Below are 20,252 nucleotides of genomic sequence, written 5' to 3' on the forward strand. Positions count from 1 at the left end.
CTCTTAGATTCACCCTTTTCTCATCAGCACTTTTTTGTTGTTTTTTTTTGTAGCGCAGGTGAAAGTGTTCAAGGTGGCTGTCTCGCTCTCGTCCTTGACAGTGTGTGCGTAGGCATCTTTTGTTTTCACTTGCCATTCGGGCAACCTGCCAGACCAAATAAGACTTTTTGTCTTTTGTTTCGAGGGACCTCCTTTGTGAAACACCTTATATGGCTCCTTGGACCGGCTTTGTCAATATCTCAGAATCCATTTAGTCCCAGTAAATTATGCCGGAAAGACAAATAAACACTATTTCCTGGAGTTTGTGCCGCTCAGACATCACGGATGGTCAGCTAAACGGACAGCAGCAGCTTTTTGCATCTTTCCCAGAATCATTGCTTCTGTGTCTGTGTGTCACGAGCTCCGCACGAGGGGAAATGATGAGATTTTGGCATATATGACGCCGCTGCATTGTTAATGATCATTTGATAGATAGCTGGCTGTTCCCTAGCAACACAATATTTGGCCATAAATAGAAACTAATGGACAAACATCAGCTTGGCTACCTTCCAAAGCCCCCCCACACCCATGGGTTTCGATTGCCACTTTTCTGAATGATTAATTCCCAATGGCTGCGTGTATGGACTTTGCAATGATTGTGTTGTTAACATAAGCCAGAGAAACTCCTTGAAAAGGAGATATCAAAGAAAGGAGGTATTTGTTTTCACACTTTAGCTACATTTGCGTGTGGCATTTTGTCTTAATTTTATTTACGGGTTTGGTTCTTGGTAAAACAGAGAGTTGGTGTAGGATAATAAATACAAATTAAACTAAAATAATCTATTTTTTTTACTTTGTGCCGCTGAATGTAGGAATTTACAAAATTTCAATTCATTAATAAAATGTTTTAAAATATACCTTTGTTTCACATGAAATTACCAACAATGATTACTTTAAACGTGCCGCGTAATCGCACTTGAATTGATCGTGGTTATTATAATTTTGGTTTTCATGTCACGCCGTGGATCTCGTGTCGTGTTGCAGAACTAATTGGTCATATATGCGGGCGCCGGCACGAGTGCGGTATTGCATGTCACGCTGCTGGGGTGGGACTTTAAAATCAGACCCATGAAGGCCCCAAAAGACCTCCACTGTTGTCCAAAACCTATTAAAACACATCGATAAACCACACTGTTGCACTGCAATGATGAACACGTTGTTTATTTTGAGCCAGTCCCACATACACCGTGCTGCTGCTCTACATTCAATAACGTGTATTTATTCACTGCTGAAAATAGTCCTTCAACAAAGAAATGAAAAAAATGAACTGCAAAACCTACAGTGCCAAAGACTGGGAAGGGGAATCAGAAAATATAGAGAGGCTGCTTTTTTCATGGGATTTGTACATATTGTTCCATTTTGAGCACTTTAATCCCAAACTGTGTGAAACTAAAAACTATTTAAAATGTAGAACGTGGCACTCGGAGTCTGATTCAAAGGGTCTTACGTTACGCTATAACAAAGTGAGATCAAATAAACGGCAGGCGCGGAAGAATTGCTCTGGGATTGCACGTGTTTGGTTAACGCTAAACAGATGTAGGCGTACTGTATGATTACTGCATTATGGCATAGATTGTATACCCAGACAGGAAAGAGGTGGCAGCTGTTAGCCATCAGCGTGGAGGCGCAGGCAGCCCCCAAACTATAGGCCGCGGCCGTGCACACCAACGTGGACGTATGCACATGTACATGGCGTGGAGCGGGTGGAGGCACGAGCAAAAGCAGTCACTTTTATCTGGGTAATCCAATGTTTACAGTGCCCACCGTACGCCTACCGCCGTCTTCAAAAAAAAGTACAGAGCCTCGGCCAAACAACATAAACATCCTGAAGTGACCGCTGCTCTGCGTCATGATTTTATTTTCATAACAGAGCCTACCGGCTGGTTATTTCAAGGCTCCAGGTGACCCCAAAACCAGAAGTTTCCTCACTCCTCCCCTCTTGTTATTTAAGGAAAACTTCAGTGTTTCCCTTTCAGCTCTGCCTCTCTCTCTCTCTCTCTCTCTCTCTCTTTTGCTTACTGGGTGTGGTCTTCAAGAGGCAAACTTGTGTGAATGATGTGTACTCTCCATAGTCGTCGCTCCAGTCCACACCCTACAACTTAAAGAGGAGTTTTGAAGGAGGTGGAGCAAAGCCTCGGAGCACAGTTTGAGCTCAGACTTGAGCCCCGGTGGCTTTTTGCAGGCAGCGTGTAGCGACGTTACCCCCGTGACTTCTGGAATCTCTTCACTTTCAGCGTTAAAGGAGTCAGGTTTTTTTTTTTTTTTTTTTTTCTCCTTAAAACTTTCTCTACTCAAAGACGCGTGTGAGTTTGAGGCAATATCTGCTTCTGTAAAGTTTCAGAGGTGAGTGTGAGTTTTGCACGCGGCGAGCTATTGTGAGGGTTTGAGTGAAAGAGTGGAGGGAGAGGCATGACATGTTATGATAGAGTGGCGCTGGTTTAAAGATGTCTTTGTGTGCTTTGTTTAGTGGTGTGGTTGTAAAAAATAGCTCATCTGTCGCTTCAAATTTTCTTCTGAATTTCTCGTTGTTCTGTTTGAAGGCATTTATTGGAAGACGCTGGATAGAATCGGCAGCTAAATTAAATGTAATCTAATTCATTTAAGATGAATTGATGAATGTTTTATCTCTATCCTTGTCAAAAGGTAATTTTAGGATGATTTAGCGTTTCTTTAACCTTCATATCTGCATATTTATTTCCTTATTTAATAGCTACTTTCATGAGGAAATACCTGCGTGTGACGATCGGGACTTGATGTCACACTGCATGATGGGAATTGAAGCTTTAACAAAGAAAGCAAAACGTTCAAAATCAGTGGTGACAAATATTGAAAATGATATGCGTTTCTCACTTCAGACTGCTTGGTTATTCTGTTGTTTCTGGGCTGATATGACTCAGCAATAAATGCACTTAAATGCAAGAAAGCAAACGAGCGAGATGAGAAAATATGAATCAGACTCGTGGTGTACGTGGCTTTGGGTTTATCCACACAGCTCTGGCATTAAAAGTTTTACTGCACATTTTTTCAACAAAACTTGGAAGACTTTCAAGTGTCTGTACTCTGGGAGTATAATTAGCTTCTCCATTCATAAGTTTGTTGGCCATCTTAAACTCCAGCGCGACTCAGTCTTCATCCGAATCTGTTGCGTTTCGGGCTCGCCGTTTGGTTTGATCATGTTTAACTGTAACTTTAACTGGAGCGGGAGGATTTATTCTTTAAGGTGCTTTGGTCACTGACGGACAGAAGAGGAAACTCAACGCATGGCTGGCTTCTCTCACTCTGTCGCTCGGCCTTCCTTTCTCCCTCCATATGTTAAACGTTGGCACAGACGAGGAAGTTGCCAGTCTTTTCCACCTGACATCACTGAGCCACACACACACACACACGCACACACGCACGCACGCACGCACACACACACACACGCACACACACACACACGCACACACACACACACGCACACACACACACACACACACACACACACACACACACACACACACACACACACACACACACACACACACACACACACACGAACCTACTACCCCAATTCTCCGCTGCCCATTCGGCTTTATTGTGTTGTTGCATGTGTATTCTAATGATTTATTTCTTGTTTGTTTTTAGAAGCACTGACCTTAAAAAAATGTCAAACGACCAGTAATAATTGCGCGCGCACACGCACACACACACACACACACACACACACACACACACACACACACACACACACACACACACACACACACACACACACACACACACACACACGAACCTACTACCCCAATTCTCCGCTGCCCATTCGGCTTTATTGTGTATCTGGGTTTCCTCAACCAGCAGTAAAACTCAAACTGATATTCTCCAGAAAACCTGAGCAAACGTTGCCGGTTTAACTTCTGGAACCCACCTAGGAGCAGAAACATCACCTTGAATTACTGTTGACGTGTAAATACGTCTGCATGAGGTGTCATATTTCAAACACACAAATTGATTGAAAAGCGTGATTTTTAAGCGTTTTTATGCCAGTGGTGAAACAGTGGGGGGATTTCTGCTCCATTGTGTCCACGAGAGCGTGTTGAATCCCAATTGAATGTTGTAGTTTTTTTGTTGTAAGTTTTATCTATGACAAATAGGGAAAAACTGATGAAAAAAGACGGGTGCAATTTGGCTGCAGCATGCTGTTCTGTACGGCTGCTTAACATCAGCTTCGGATCTAATAAAATCCGACACATCAGCAGAGGTGTACTGAGACGATGTCCAGGCCTTGCTGATTGAATTTCATTGAGGCTGATGTTTAACATGCACAGTGGAAACCAGGAAAATCACTCCCAAATCAAATATGTCACAAGGCTGTTTTATGGATTGTGGGTTGCTCGTAAACACTAGCAAGAATGTTGGGAATAGCATGTTATTTATATGATAAGATTCCCATCACTAGAATCCAACAAGAATTCACACGGATAATATTTAAATAAAAGTCACTTACTTTCTCATTTATAGCGTACTTTAATCCGTCACATCCTGCTATATTTGGGACGAAAAGCTGTTTAAAAAAAAAAAAATCATAATTTTTATATTTGCAATAGTAAAAAGTAAAAATTCTAATTTAGGAAAAACAGAAGAAAAAGTTTTCCGTCATGAAGGTGCTCAATTTAGGGAAGAAATGGAGAGAAAGGAAGAAGACGCCACCGACTGTAGGAAGAGACAGAGAGGTGATCTAAGAGAGCAAAAGTCAAAGATCCATGGCTGAAAGCGAAGCGAGGGAGGAGAAACGGGACAAAAACAAAGCTGAAAGGCTCAGCAGCGGTGTGGAGCAGGGTGTGAGAGGATTTGTTCTCCTCTGTCTTGTTTACAGGAAGTTCTTTTAAAGTTCCACAGATGGCTGCATTCACAGAAAGGCTTTTTATTGCATTTTTTCCAAGGCCCCATAAACTCGTTATACCTTCATTTATGTGTGGGAAAGTATGATTGCTGCTGCTGCTGCTGCTTGGCTCAAGGTTGGTCTCGTCAAATTGAAATTGGATTGAAAGCTTGCTGCAGGTTGAATGCCGACAGTCATCATCACCTACTGGGTTATTTTGTCTTTGGCAGTGTCTGGAACTCTCTCTCTGTGTGTGTGTGTGTGTGTGTGTGTGTGTGTGTGTGTGTGTGTGTGTGTGTGTGTGTGTGTGTGTGTGTGTGTGTGTGTGTGTGTTTTGTGTGTGTGTGTGTGTGTGTGTGTGTGTGTGTGTGTGTGTGTGTGTGTGTGTGTGTGTGTGTGTGTGTGTGTGTGTGTGTGCGTGTGTGTGTGTGTGTAATTATTACTGGTCGTTTGACATTTTTTTAAGGTCAGTGCTTCTAAAAACAAACAAGAAATAAATCATTAGAATACACATGCAACAACACTGGTTGAGCTTAAGTGTGTATATAAAAATCATATTTATAACAAAAATGATAATAATTTGAAACACTCCATATTAAGGACACTAAATCAAGTATGTGACCTCCTTTATTAAAATCTTAAAATATAGGAAGTATATCAATAATTACAGTTAGAAACTAACTTATGATTTAAAGTGTTATCAAGTGTGTTGAATCCACTTTTTCTTAGCACTAGATTAAAAAATCATCACAAAATAACAATGAAACATGCCACATTCCTTCTTATTAAATGAGCTATTAACAATTAATTGATTGTCAAAAATGTTGTAATTGTTCAAGTCCTTCATCAAGAAAACCTGAACCTAAAAGCCAATCACACATGGGGACCTGACACTCCTCTTATTATATCACTGGTGAAACTGTCTGACATTTTAATGGTCAGAGAAAAACAAGTTTTTGCCGTTTTTACCACTTTTTAAGGACTATTGTTTTTATATTCGATGAACTGGCATGTCGGTTGTACTCTATAGTATCTTAGGGCGTCCAGGATGATGTGATGTGTAGGTCTTCATCGTTAAAGGGTCTATTTCGTTTCCACGCAGCCAAAGCATTAATTTGGTCTTCCAGTCCAGGCCTGATCCCAGACTTTGAGCCCACAGAGGACCCTTTAAAAAGTTGAAATGGCCTACGTTTCCCCGGTACCATGTTGAGAGGTAAATAAAGTTGAGGGCTCCTTAATGGCTGTTTTGCCTCCAGATCCGTGGGCCTGTAGGAGATTTAGTGGGCAAGGAGTTTCTGCAAAAGTGATTTGTCTGTAGTGGCCAAACCTCAACCAAATTATTTTTGTTGATTTATTTCACAGGCAAATGTACACCATCCTTTGGTTTGTAATTAGGCCTAATTCTAAGCCTTTTCATTTAGGTTTACACATATGTTGACAATTGAGGCTTTATCTGGAAAATGATTTATGTTCTAGGGTTATGTTTGGCCGTTTGGTCGCTGAAAATCTTCAAACCACTGCCAGCAGAGAGTGTGTATCTCGTTATGAAATCATTCTGTTTCATTTGGAGGAGAAGCATCAAGAAACATGAGACTCCCAACATTTGATTTAAATAACTAATAATAAGCACAGCGGGGAAGATTTATTTCCCTACAATACATAAAAGATCAAAGAACATTTTTGAGCAGTTTATTCTTCTGAAATGCTCAGTAACGTTATTGTTTTGTCAAAGTCTGTCAGATGGTTGATAGTGTGTATACATGTACAACTATGGAATGAAAAAGAAGGGGAAATGAAAAAGGAGGGCTTCATTGTAATGACTGAAACCATCTATGGCCATGTTTGGTGTTCTCAGCTTATATGTACAGAACAGCTAATATCACTTTTTGTTTCATACTTTATACAAAAAAAGTGAAGGATCATCTTCCCTAGCAAAGCTGAGTTACCACTGGTTTACTAAACTGTGGAAAAGTAGCTTCAGGCTTTCCGAAGTTAAGTCTCTGAAGCTCCTCTGTCTGCACATACGTCCCGTCTCCTCGCTCTGACTTCCCTCTAGTCTCTTTTCCTGTGTCTGCCCCTCTCTCTCTCTCTCTGCCCACTATCCCTCTCTTCCTGCCTATCAGTGTGTTCCCTCTTCACGCCTCACGCTCTAACGTCGGCTCCCGTATAGGTTCACAAAAGGAGTGAAGCTTAAGTTCGCAGTTCTGATCCAAAAATCTGAATATCTAAACGTTGCGAGCAAACTGGCCAGACCGGGCATCACGTAGGTGCAGCGTAGGTGCAGCTACTGAACGCTGCAGTTCAAACTAGGATAAATAAAACATGTGTAAGCTCATCTGTAAAACAGATTCTGACCAATCATGTGTGTCCTTGGACCAGTCCCAAAAACAAAAAAAACAAAAAAAAGAAGCGTCTAGCCAAAATACAGCACAGCTGAGGCTGTTAACATCATGGGGTAATCACAAGAGAAGGGCCCTGGACGGCAGCTCTCCAGAGAGTGGAAAGGTAAGCACACAGAGATCGTCTGGGCTCCACGAGGCAAATCTATGTGTTCGGCATCGAGGTTTAATGCATTCCCAGGTGGAGAACATGTTTCAAACATGCCTGATGAAAGGATGGCGAGGGGAAGCAATTTTCTGCGAATGTTCTAACTGTCGGTCCAAAGAACATGCCAGCACTTGTGGATATATAGGGATTTGGTTATTGCTTTCTGCTGAGAGAGGATGAGCTTCAGGCGCTGATGCAATCACCACGTGTTTTGGCCTCATTAGTCGACTCTTCGTCAGCCTCGATCTCTTTGTCATGAGTTCGGGTGGACGGCGTTGCCCCTCCAGTCTTATTTCTTAAGAACGAAGGACGTAAAAATGAGAACGGCAAAAAAGAGAAATGGAGTGGAGGGCATTAGTCATGTATGTACTTCCTGCTGTTGTTGAGTAGCTTGGGCGGTCTGGAGCTCGGCCAAGACAATTGTTTCTCATTTAGCTGTCAAACAGCCATAGCCGAGAGGCAGCCACAGGCGAGGAGTGAACGAGCTATAAATACAAGACTTTACTTCAATGCCCTCATGTGAGTGTGTTGTTCGTGAGACATGTGATCCCCATTTCGAGGTTAAAATTAAGGGAAATTTGGATTTTATTTTTCTAGCTTTGGGGTGCTTCTGTTTTCGTTATTTTCAGCGTCCAAAAACCTCAAATTTGTCAGTCTTGCCACTTTAAATTTAGTATTAGTGCACATCGCTTTTCAACAACACTACTTTAGGCCGACAGTTAACAGATGGAGAGAGTGCGACAGGCAGACAGGCTGAGTTATTGAGTTACTGTGACTGTCTGCGAAAGTAGAGCCTTGAAACAGACAAGCTCGGGGCTATTGTTGTCAGCCAGCTTTGAATGCAGATAAACATGACAGAGGACAAGACACTTTTGAGGTAAAGTAGAAAATTGCTGCAGCGAAAAAAACCAGAGGAGAGACACTTCAATTACAGAACGGCTTATCACTGTTTTCCACCAAAGAAAAGCAATTAAAACCTGCGTTAACAGACTTTGTGGGGTCGTGGAAACGTGCTGTAAACAAAATGTTGACATATTCTCACCTTTTAAATTGATATGGTGAACAGTTTGCTATTTCCACATCCAACAATACAATCACCCAGATGTGTTCCTGGTCACCTGAACAATTTAAGTGCAATATAAACTGTTTTGGTCTCCACCATCTCCTATAATATAGTTTAGCTGCTAAATGTTCCTTAATGTTCAGCAGCTAGTCACTAATTTAATGTGCAGTGGCTTTTTTTTTTTATGTTTTCTTACTGAAAGTAGTTGCTTATACAATACAATACAGTTTTTGTATTATGTCTCAAGGTGTTTGACCACCTGGTTGCCATTATTTACTTGTATAGCTTGGACATCAAATGCACAAAGTCGAAATGTTGTTTCAAGATGATAAACATGTTATAAAAGTTATAAGTTATAACCAGTAGCAGCAGAAACATAAGAATATCAGCGTCAGAGGGAGAGAAATGCTTCTGTACGTTCTGGATTGGATGCTCATACTTTCCCGTTGGAACAAAATGTTCTTCACCTCCTTGTGTCCTCTCACAGCTTAGAAAGGAGGCTGAGGTTGTCACTTTCCTCAGAATAAAAGATAATTACTGTGCAGAAAGGGTCGGATGTCCTACTGAATAACGGATGTCTGCAATGCTGGTGCTTAACTGTACCAACTCTTCTGTTACTTCCCTCTTTTTTGTTTTTTCCTTCTGTCATTACCAACACACTCAAGTGCTTCGTGGCAGGAAGCCTGTGGCAGCAAATGCAGGAACATCACGCACGTAGCTTTAGCCTGCGCCGAGTGTGAAAAAAAAAGAGGGAAAATCTTTTGATTTTGACTCTTTTGAATGAAGATACAGGCTGCAAATAAAGACTTCAAGCACCTCAGACACTCATAACAGAGGACTCAGAGACAGGCAGTGGGTTTGAATATACACCTTTATACAGAAAAACTGCTTTAATCGGTCGGGCTGCCCGAAAAGATCATTTGTATGGTTTCCTTGTGTGAGACTAAAGCAATATGAGGCTGAACTCCCTGACATCCGAACCTGCAGCCCACACAGTCCTGCACAGCACCTAGACGTTTATGCTTTAGCCCGTCTGACTCCCACAGAGTCTCAGAAACACACCTGCCTACGTGACTACAATCAATGACGGCGTATAGATTTCAAAATGCTGTTTGTCCAGGTGCGTCAATGAAAGAACTCGGCCAACTCTGCTCACAGGCACGCATGGTGTTAACATTTAAAATGCGTGTGTGTGTGTGAGTGTGTATTTCTGATAATTACATAGTGATGAGGGGGTAAAGGTGCTTTGCCAAGCTGACGTGTGCTCAGATGGACACCTGCAGCTGCAGCCCGTCTCTCTCTCTGTGCTCCCCTGCAACCTACTTTCACCACAACATCCATCTGTTTTCTTGTCATTTTCTCTACCCCCCCTCGTCCCCGTCTTCGAATACACTGAATGGTTGGTTTAGCTGGAGGGATTCCTGGCAGAGTGATTTGGTTGTGATGTAATGTAAATCACATTGCCAGGGATTTCCAACCAGCTACAGCTGAGACCCACGCCAGTGTCCAAAACCCGACGGCTGCCCGGCAACACCCATGTTTACAGGAACTCCTATTCTAAATGTGTTCTCACAAAAGCATACATTCAGGCATGTTTACAGGAAAAGTTTGACATGTTGAAATACGTGCCTTTTGTGTCAAGAGTTAGATTGATTACTCTCTCTACGGTACATTAAGCTGCTTGTTATCTTAGCTTAGCATAAAACGCTGGAAACAGCTAGCCCAGCTCCGCCCCAAAGGGACAATTTTTCACGTGCCATATTTAATTCTCATAAATGAACATGTCAGATCTTGTTTGTTTAATCCTGACAAATAAGTAAGCATAGAAAAAAAAACAGGGATTATGTACAATTTCTTGGCCCGGTGCTGAAGTCTTCACTGTTTGCCTGTAGCTTCAGGGTGAGGACAAGACCCCAGGTCTTGTATATATTGAACAAACATTATATGTTAATTGGCAAGCTTTAGAGCCACTGGCAGGTGAACTTTGTTACCTTTGGATAGAGCCAGGCTACAGCTGTTTCCTCCTCATTGCCAGTCGTGCTAAGCTAAGCTAGGCTAGCTGGCTGCTCACCGTAGCAATGCACACACGCGAGTGGTATCAATCTTTTTGTCTGATGCTCGGCAATAAGCTAATAGGCATATCTCCGAAAATGTCGAACTGTGTCGAGGCAGCTTCCTCCAGATGCTTTCAGCGTGTGCTTGTGCAGAGTTTGCTGGAGGGGCAGGACTTAGCTCGCTCCGTGAACAGTTCAGTCACGCCTGTGTTCACAGTGGCTAAGTTCCGCTCCTCACAAGCCTTTCCAGCTTTCACCTCCCACTGTTATAACAGCTGTAAGAAATCAACATGGAAGCTGAGCCAATACAATGGATTCGCATTTATAAAGTGCATTTATATAGCCCTCTTTGCTACATTAATGAGGGATCGAACCGCCAATGTTCCAATGAGGCGCTCTACCTCTGAGCCACAGTCATCCTGAACCATTATAACGAACCACTATAGATGAACAGCGAAAATATTGTTCGGTTTTGTGGTTCATCTGCACCACTTCACACTCACACAATAACGACATTGGTTTTACAAAATATATTGGTTTTGTGACTCGTTTTGTGGCATTTCCTAGCAAACCATTCAAGTCATTGGAACAAGCATCATATATGTTATCAGCTACATGTTATGTCTGCTCTGATCATCCCTTTTTTCCTTTTTCTTGAAAACAGATGGAGGGAAAAAACAGCATATTTTGCTCACTCTGAGGCAAGAAGACAACCAGGATCCTGAGAAGGGGGAGATGGGTAAGAAACCAGGCAGGAGGAGGGGAGGCTTACTCACACAGGAAGGAAGTACAGGAAATGTCCCATCAGGAAAACAAGTAGCGATGTAATTGTGATTCCTGAGCTCATTTACTGTCTGGGTGGTCGTGAAAGCAAACGCTGATTGTGTGTGTCTATATATATGTCTGTGTGTGCATGCAGTGAAAGAGACTTTGGTAAATGGAGCTTGACCACACAATGCCACACATTAACATCATTCAATAAAGAATATTTAAACATGCATGTTTATTTTGCTTTTAAGTATATTTCTGCTTTTATGTTTAGAATTATTGCACTTATTGCTTTCTTATTCTAATCCTGTGTTGTACTTTTTTCATGTTTTGAAACGTACGATACAGAAATAGCTATTATTATTGGAATTGTTTTGGCAGAATTACAGGGAAGTTGGAGAGAAGTCAAATATGTGCATTAAATACAATTCAACTATATTACAAAGATAAATAACTGGTGGTATCTAGTTTTGTGGGTATTGGGATCTCATAGATTTCCACCTCCATCCTATATTGTATATGAATATCTGGTGCTCACGGTGGTTGTGGATGTGGATTATCAAGAGTTATGGTATATTTAATGTGCTATAAATCATAGCTTGATAATAAAATGAGTGGAATACATTTTAGCGATATACTCTGTTGTGTTAAGAGTGACTGTTTCCTTTTTTTTTCGTGTCCAGACTGTAACAGTATCAGGCCTACCTGTTGTTTGTTTACCCTTTTGGTGAAAGTGAGGTGGTGCAGGTACCTGGGCTCAACCTCCAGTGCCTACTGAGCTGATAACAGTTACAAGTTAAACAAACACTGGCTCAGTTCAGCAGGAACCGGAGTTAGGCCCTCTAGAAACAGCAACGTTACGAATGTGATTTATGTGTGTTAATGTGTCTTTGGCCATGATTACATTCCCATGTTTTTTGAAATATTGCATTAGGAACGTTGTATGGAAACAGCAACATTGAATGGAAATATTGGTGCTACTTGCCATAACACTGTTAATTCATGAGCTCTTGCATCGGCAGCAATATATAGCTAGCGTAGAAGTGTTTTCTCCGAGTGAGGGTGTCATTAGTTCTTTACTGCTCCATCAAGGCCATTCTCCAGAGCCGAGGAAGCACAGAACTCACATAAACGTGGCCACAAATCCCTTCTGAACACAACCCTCTCGCTGTAATGATGATGATGGAGGAAATCTACTTCTGTTGGTTTGGTATTACAAAAAGATCACAGGAGCAGAGTTTTTCCAGTTGTACTGTCTACATCGGACTGCACGAAGGTTCCAGGAAGACTCGTTTGCGGTGCACTTCAATAAGTGTTTGACATGCCTTTATACAGTTTGTTTCGGCGCTACGAGCAGAATATGTTAAACATGCCTTTGAACAAGCCCAGTAATTGAGAATGTTAAATGCTGCCGGTGGCAACCAAATATAGTGCTAACAGCCCGAACAGTGCAAACATAGTGGGGTAAATAGCGGAGCTAAGGATCAAATTACTCTTTACATGACAGAGTAACTTTCTTTTTGAACAATCAGTCCATTTGTTTTCCTGTTGACTTCTTCATTAAACTTGTTTCATGTTTCCAATACACACACACACAGACACACACACACACGCACAATAACATCCTGAATCCCCAAGCTGCCGCAGCGTGGCTGTGGTCAAAAACAACGGACCTCACAAGGTTCCTTAAAGATCTGAGCCCTTATTGGTTTCTAAGAATACTGTTGGCTGCTAGCTGCCGGCTCTACTGTCACCAAGTTGAAAATCATGGGGAGGCAATCTCTCCATCAACAATGTGCTCTGAATTTCAAGTTTAGCACCTTTAACGTATAATAATGTAACTCAGAAGGGTTGAAGAAGTTTTTTTCTATTTCTTCTGTAGCTTTCCACCTTTAATGAAGTAAAGAATCATCATCTTAACAAGCTTCCATTAGCTATTTACACACCAGCTGCTGCTTAACTAACCACTTAAAAAACATCTTTATTATATCTGCTCCAAGGGTGTGACGTTTGCTGCTGCTGATGATGACATAAATTGCAAACAGACCCAATTCAATGTCAGGCCTTGCAATTGACACTGTCTTTTATGCAACTGTTTTCCTCTGAGCACGTAAAAGTAAACACCTGAATGAATATTCTGTGGTTAGTGGTATACTTCACTTCTATTCAGACTCAGAAGGTGCTTTCATCTTTAATAAGGAGAATATTTTTAGCTGCGTTCGTCCTCACCATCTTCACACCATGTCCTAATACTTTGCTTCTCTAATCAAGAAATGAAGCAGGACATCAAGTTTGCTTTGAATCTCCCTGGAGTATTGTTCCAACATGGATAATGACCGAGCCCTGTTTATTATTCATAATTGTCTAATCATTATGTAAGAACAACCGACAGCACAGCACTTTGCGCCAAAGACTGCAGCTCCTTCAAAAAACCCTTTAGCTTATTGCTAAAACCAAGATTTCACTCCCCAAATATCCTGTAAACATTGGAGGAAATACAAAGGTGCAGTAATTGTTTTGTCATTTCAACCGTGGAGAATTAAAGGAATTGTTGGGAAAACATAAAAATACGACATATTGAACTAAACAAGATGTTTAACAGCTTTGTATTCCCCCCCTTTTTGTTGTCATACCTCATCTGCAAAAGAAGATAATCGGGGAGATTTTTAGCACCACATCCTCTGTTTCCTGTCGGGATTCTGCAGCCGTGAGTCATGTACCTGTTTGTCATCTGGCCTGTTGTATCAGCACACAGAATCTCCACGTTAACTTCCCCATATAAACATTTGTACACAACGTCGGCGTCAACACAAACGCTTACATAACATTCTCATTTCTCACAGGTACATACAGTTACCCACTCCCACAAGCTCAAACTGTCCAATCTTGCCAGCTTCATGAAATGTGCTCTATTTTGACTTTGACCTTATAAAATCATTAATGCACCAGTGCTTTTTCTTTCAAGTAAAGACAGTAAAAACCACAGCTGTAACTGAAGGAGAAGCCAGTTCGCGTGACAACAGATCATCTTCCCTATGTGAGAGAAACCTCAGCAACAGCTGTGTGTGTGTGTGTGTGTGTGTGTGTGTGTGTGTGTGTGTGTGTGTGTGTGTGTGTGTGTGTGTGTGTGTACACAATCTGTGTTCAATACAGAAATAAATCATTTAAAAGTATGTGTCAAGCTTGTTTGTGACATGATCCTGCTGATCCATTACAGAAACCATTCATCACATGCGATAAAACTGGGCCAAAAGTGTCAAATATTAAAAGATGCTATAATATGTTTTCAGACTCAACACATGGATTTAGACAATCCTGATAGGACTCGGGCTATACTTTTAACCTCTGAATGTCTAATGAAGCATGCTTGAGAGAAACAGGAATGAGGTAAACAACATACAGTCTGAGGCAATTTGAGGCACTTTAATTGGTTCCAGTGTGCAAAGTAGGCTTTGCAAACTCGGAGGAAGCTTATGGCTGTGCTCTCTGACCCGAGCACTTCTGTATGCCAGAAGTTTTATCTTATTAGCGCCATTAGTTGGACAAACTTTGTATGTTTTACTTGTTTGTTTTGATGCTGAGCATTTAGGATTAATGCTCATATTTATGGTCAAGCATGGAAACGCATGAAAAAATGCCATAAGCTCTGAATTCATCACTCGCTCGCTGCAAGCAGAGCACAAAATAAACTTAGGAGTAATGATACATTTTCTTTTTTTTAACCTCAGAGGAATGGCTACAGATGAATGCTGGGGTGAAAAGATTGGGGCTTATGAAAGATGATTTGGGTGTGTTAATGTGATATACAGCCAGCAATGGTAGCCGAGGAAAAGCCATGTTGAGTTTCCTCTAAATATATCCCATATTAGAGGGAAATATCAGTGTGAATGGGTTTTGTGCAACACAACATTCAGCTTTACATTCACAAGAGTAATGTAATTATTATTCTCAACAATAGATCAGTTTTTACTGAGCCAATAGGACCCACTCCTGCAACCACCCAGAGACAAATGTCTTGCAAAACGATCGCAGCCCAATAATTCAGCCGTATCTAAATCATCGGTGTGCAATCATCATACTGCATGTGTCAAAAGAAAAATGAGCCCATCGCTCCAAGAAAATAAATCACGGTGGACATCAATGCACATGCTGCACATAGGTTGTTGACAACAGCAGAGTATAGCAGTCAGGCAGATCACCCATTAGCAGATCAGCGGGGGAGACATAAAACTGAAACAGAAACAGACAGCGAGATCAGCAACCTTGTAACTTACTGGTATTACTGAGCACACAGACCCGGTCAGATATCGGGTCACAATGTGCACCTTTTCGCAGAGAGAAAACACTGACTTAAAGGTGCAGTGTGTATAGAAGCAGCGGCATCTAGTGGTGAGATTGCAGATTGCAAACAACAGAAACTCCTCCCGTGCGTTAAGCGTGTAGAGAACTACAGTGGCCAACGCAGAAATGTGAAAATGCAGAAAACGGGGGAAACAATGCAATGTTTGTTTTGTCCATTCTGGGCTACTCTAGAAACAGGAGGATCCTCTTGGTTTCCAGATCTAAAAGCTCATTATAAGGTACCGAAAACATAATGCTACTGAAAAGACAAGGATTGTTGTGGAACTAACTCAACCACCACGTCACCTGGCTCCCTCCACTAGAGAAGTAATGACTTCGTATCAGCTTGCTTGTCTCACCTGGAGCCTCTGGCTATAAGTGAGGAACGTAAGAAAGATGATTCTGTAATTCAAGATATACGTAGCGAGGCTCATGATTCTTATTAGCTCTGTGCTCTGACACAATGGTCACATTATCGCTGCGAACGCACACGGAGATAACGAGGAGCTGGGATTTCTGCCATAATTGCAGCCTTCGAGCTGCTTAGACTTCAACAAGACTCTTTTGTGTTTCCTGTCATATTCCCTGAGAAGTTAAGTTTAGGTTTGGCGAGTGTCTGGTTGACATTACAGTTTGCGGATGGTGCAGCGCGCCTGCATCATCACACAGTTTGTAGCTCCGTGTGAAAACATTCAGGATGAAATCATTACATCCAACTCTGTAAACGTGTTCTCTCTTAACACTGGTGGTTTAAGAGGAAGAGCAGCTCCTTTAATTATATCAGCTGTATTCACACATGACGGTCAGAGGGAACCATTAACCACCAATTACAAATAATAATACATAAAATATGAATCATTTAAAACCTGCAGTTCATAACCTCTTCAGTACTAGATAGTCATTTGATCCTCAAAGTAAAATATTGACTTAAGCAGCTTTAACGCTCAAGGTTTCACTTGATACAAAACAAAATGGGGATTTGCTGGGCGATCAGATCACAAATGAACTTTCAGAAGGGAACGCACCCCAGCTTCGGTGCATTTTAAAGCTTTAAAGTTTTAAAGCTTTATCCGATATGCAAATACACACAATAATCCTCTGCTCTCACTGCACGGCCGCAGATAAAATGTATCGAGCAGGGAAGCCAAATCTAATTAGAGCGTGCACAAGATCAATTTGATTTTTATACAGTATATAAATGTTGGAAACGGCTGACTGTTTCTGATGCGATATCTACAAACTGTTCTGGTGTGTGGATACAAGATTCTCAATCAGGACATATCACCGACAGAAGAAAGAGAGAGATCAGGATAAAGATGGTAATTACAACGAACAGACGGGGAATGCAATGAATGAATCGGTTTGGTTTCAAATTCTGAAGTAGCTAAATACTGAAACAAATTACTTCATCAGCTCACTCTTGGCAATAAACTTGAAACTTCCCCCACAGATTTGTCTCCATACCCTGGAGGACTAATACTGATTACTTGCCTGTACAGCTGCTCTATCACCAAATGTGTCTCTGTCTGTGTTGATTGCCACGGCTGAGGCAATGATGTCATTTGTTTGAATCTCATCTGAAGTTTTTAGTCCATGAAAGGCAAGATTGACTCACTGCAGGCTCCTTTCCTGTGTGTCTTTGTATATTTCTGTCCATCTTAGTTTGTTTCTATGACTCACACAGTATTCACTGTGTAGAATCTGAAGGGCACACAGGGTTTTATGCTCCTTAAAATTAGTGTCTTATCATTTTTAATGAAAGAATTGAAGTTAATCCCCCTGCCCTTTTCAGAAGGTTAGTAAGTTATTACTAAATATGTCGGCTTAAAGCCAGCAATTATATATTGTTTTTTTTTTTTTTTGTCTTGACGTGTATTCTGCTCTTACCTTAAAGAAATAGTTGATTTGCTTTCTTTGCCGAGAGAAAGACAATGCTGTCTTGTGGAGATGGAAATAAAGTTCTGTTTACATTCACTGTTACTCAGCAAAACGCATTGTGTACCTCTGTATATACACAATACACGTCCTTCCGTAGAAAAACGTTTTTTAAATGTAAAACCTGTATTGTTTTTTATTCATGTTTGCTAGCTTGCATTCTTCTTCTCTGCCCATTGCTATGTTTCTTGGAGCATTACCGCCACCTGTAGGACTATTAAACCATTGGCAGAAAAGTGTGTCGCTTTGCACCCTGCTGATTATCTGGGCCTTGCACCTACATGTGGAATCCAAATGTTCTTTGTTGATGAAGTGTCCTGAACACAGCAAACGTTTTCACTTTTACTTGAGTAAATACATTGAATCAGTAGGCCTCCTCCTACTGTTACCAGAGTCTGTTTGAACACAAGTATCTGTACTTCTACTTGAGTAAATAATGTCTGTACTTTCAACACCTCTGCTATATAGCACACTTCATTACATGTGCTTAAACACTAAAGTGCATTACGCAACAAGAGACATGATTATACAATTAAAAAAAAAAACATAGAACACTGGCAACCACCCTCCATCCAAAAGACATTCGATATAAAAATAGTATTTTACATTTTAAATACTGTTCAACCAATGCTTTTGCAGTATAAACTGTTCCGTGTGTGATTGGAGTTTAAAAAAAGACAAGTATTTATCCCTCTCTGGTGTCGTAACTGATAAGAGAGCACCCTCTAGTGATTTAACCTTTGAAAATCTAATTACACTACATGTCCACTACAGGAGGCAAGATGGTTCTGTTTCGGCATTGTACTCTATAATGATTTGGTGGATGAGACCATCTTAACAGCTTTTATGTCCAATTTTGATATATTCTTAGAAGTTAGACTAGGAGGGCCCTAATAACCAATTTTGTGGGGCAATTTTTGGATCATCATATCATTGAATATCATCCTCTTGGCAGTCTAGTATTAATTTCCTCTGAACACCTGAAACAATGGTTAAAGGGAAACAAACATCACAACATCTCCTGTCCTTTGATTGATTCGCATTATACATGTATTTCTTTAATTTAGTTTAGTTGTTTTTTGTTTAATACCAGCTTGTGTCTTTGTCTTATAAAGTACTTTGAATAGCCTTATAGAAATAAATAAGCTGATGGTGCAGTTTGTCATCCAGCTTCTGTGGCTACATTTACACTACATCAATTGGCCCAAATCAATTATGTGCCGCATATATGACATGTATTTTTTTTTTATATATATATATATATATATATATATATATATATATATATATATATATAAATTATTATGTTTTCCAGATATTTTATTTTGAAAAAAATATATTAATCGCATTTCTCTTAACATCTTTTATTTTGAAATCAACGACCCGGAAACCTTACACGACATTTTCCTACTTCTTTCCGCTTCTGGTTTCCTGAGCACAGGTTTTCACTATGGCTCAGGCAGCACAGAAACTCGTTGCAAAGGTACCAACTTTACTCGGTGGTGAGTTAACTTATCCTTATTTTTATTTTTATTTTATAAATTATAAACTGAGGGAGTGGGGTAAACCGTGTAGCACCAGCTAGCTTACGTTGTTGCACCTGTACAACTTCTGTGTGACCTCTGGTAAGCTCAGGCGTCAATACTCGATTCATCCACTGCACAATGTTGAAGAAACGTGTGGCGTTTTGTTGTAGATAGTTGTTAAGGAAAGGTAAAATGGCTCTGTGGCCTTTGACTTCGCTGCTCCTTAGATAATGCCGTTACCGACTGAGTTTGTGTTTGTGCCGCTTGCAGCCGCTGTCACATACTCCAAACCCCGACTAGCGACCTTCTGGCACTACGCTCGTGTGGAGCTCGTCCCGCCGTCCCCTGCTGAAATCCCCAAAGCCATAGAAGCAGCATCGGGCCTCATCAAGAGCTTCCAGTCAGGACGCCTGGCGCAAACCACAGTCAAGGTCAGTCCCTACAAGTTTGAGAATTACTGGCCTTTTGTGTCTGTAGATGTATCAATATTGGAATCCTGTTACAGCCTTTTAGTCAGTGGTCCAAAATAAAGATGGAAAAAAAATACCAGTTTTAGTTCGCTGCACACTTTATACACAAAAGGGATTGTTGGTTTACCTGCATCTACAATTGAAGAGACTGAATAATTGTATAAGACAATAGAAGTAAACTTTGTAGGCCACATGAATAAACTATCAGCGTAATGAATTATACAGGCCATCTCATTTAGTTTAGTGGAAAATGAGTGGAAAAACACTCCTAAAATTACAAAAACAAGTTTTGTGCAAAGAAGTCAAATGACTTATTGCACAATTATTCTTTAATACAATATTTTCAGCACTTATTTAAATATAAACTACCATAACTTGTTTTATAATTCGCTAGACTGTCTTTAAAGAAGTTGTCTTGACTGGGATTATGTTTTTGTGTTTTGTAGGATGCCTTGAGGAACGGACTCGTGGCCACTGAGGTGCTGATGTGGTTCTACATTGGAGAGTGCATCGGCAAAGGAGGCATTATTGGATACGATGTCTAAATTTAATGTTGTTATTTCTCCGCTTGCACTTCATATTGTCACAAACAACCTGCACACAATTTTAAATAAACGATGTCTATAGTCAGAGAAGTGAGTTTGTTTTTTG

The 20,252-nt window shown here is 40.8% G+C and overlaps 1 protein-coding gene and 1 long non-coding RNA gene across 2 annotated transcripts in view; one reads left to right on the top strand and one right to left on the bottom strand.

Annotated features, from left to right (window-relative positions):
- Positions 1-17,795, bottom strand: part of LOC311012155 — a 54,641-nt gene extending 36,846 nt beyond the window's left edge. Inside the window, exon 1 of the long non-coding RNA XR_014596996.1 lies at positions 17,558-17,795. This is a non-coding gene — a long non-coding RNA (uncharacterized lncRNA). The remainder of the gene's footprint in view (positions 1-17,557) is intronic.
- Positions 17,796-18,988: 1,193 nt separating this feature from the next.
- Positions 18,989-20,236, top strand: LOC311011994 (ATP synthase subunit g, mitochondrial-like). The gene is made up of 3 exons (XM_084007253.1): positions 18,989-19,107; positions 19,402-19,562; positions 20,048-20,236. The coding sequence occupies exons 1-3, from the start codon at positions 19,056-19,058 to the stop codon at positions 20,144-20,146; spliced, it is 312 nt and encodes a 103-aa protein (XP_083863379.1). The 5' UTR covers positions 18,989-19,055; the 3' UTR covers positions 20,147-20,236.
- Positions 20,237-20,252: the final 16 nt, after the last annotated feature.

Source organism: Eutrigla gurnardus (assembly GCF_963514095.1).
Source record: "Eutrigla gurnardus genome assembly, chromosome: 4".
In the NCBI taxonomy this organism is placed as follows: Eukaryota; Metazoa; Chordata; class Actinopteri; order Perciformes; family Triglidae; genus Eutrigla; species Eutrigla gurnardus.

Excerpts from the sequence above, each read along its gene's own strand:
- LOC311011994 (XM_084007253.1), top strand. The coding sequence starts at position 19,056 with ATGGCTCAGGCAGCACAGAAACTCGTTGCAAAGGTACCAACTTTACTC. Across the intron at positions 19,108-19,401 it reads GGTACCAACTTTACTCGGTG|CCGCTGTCACATACTCCAAA; the intron begins GTGAGTTAACTT and ends TGCCGCTTGCAG. Across the intron at positions 19,563-20,047 it reads TGGCGCAAACCACAGTCAAG|GATGCCTTGAGGAACGGACT; the intron begins GTCAGTCCCTAC and ends TGTGTTTTGTAG.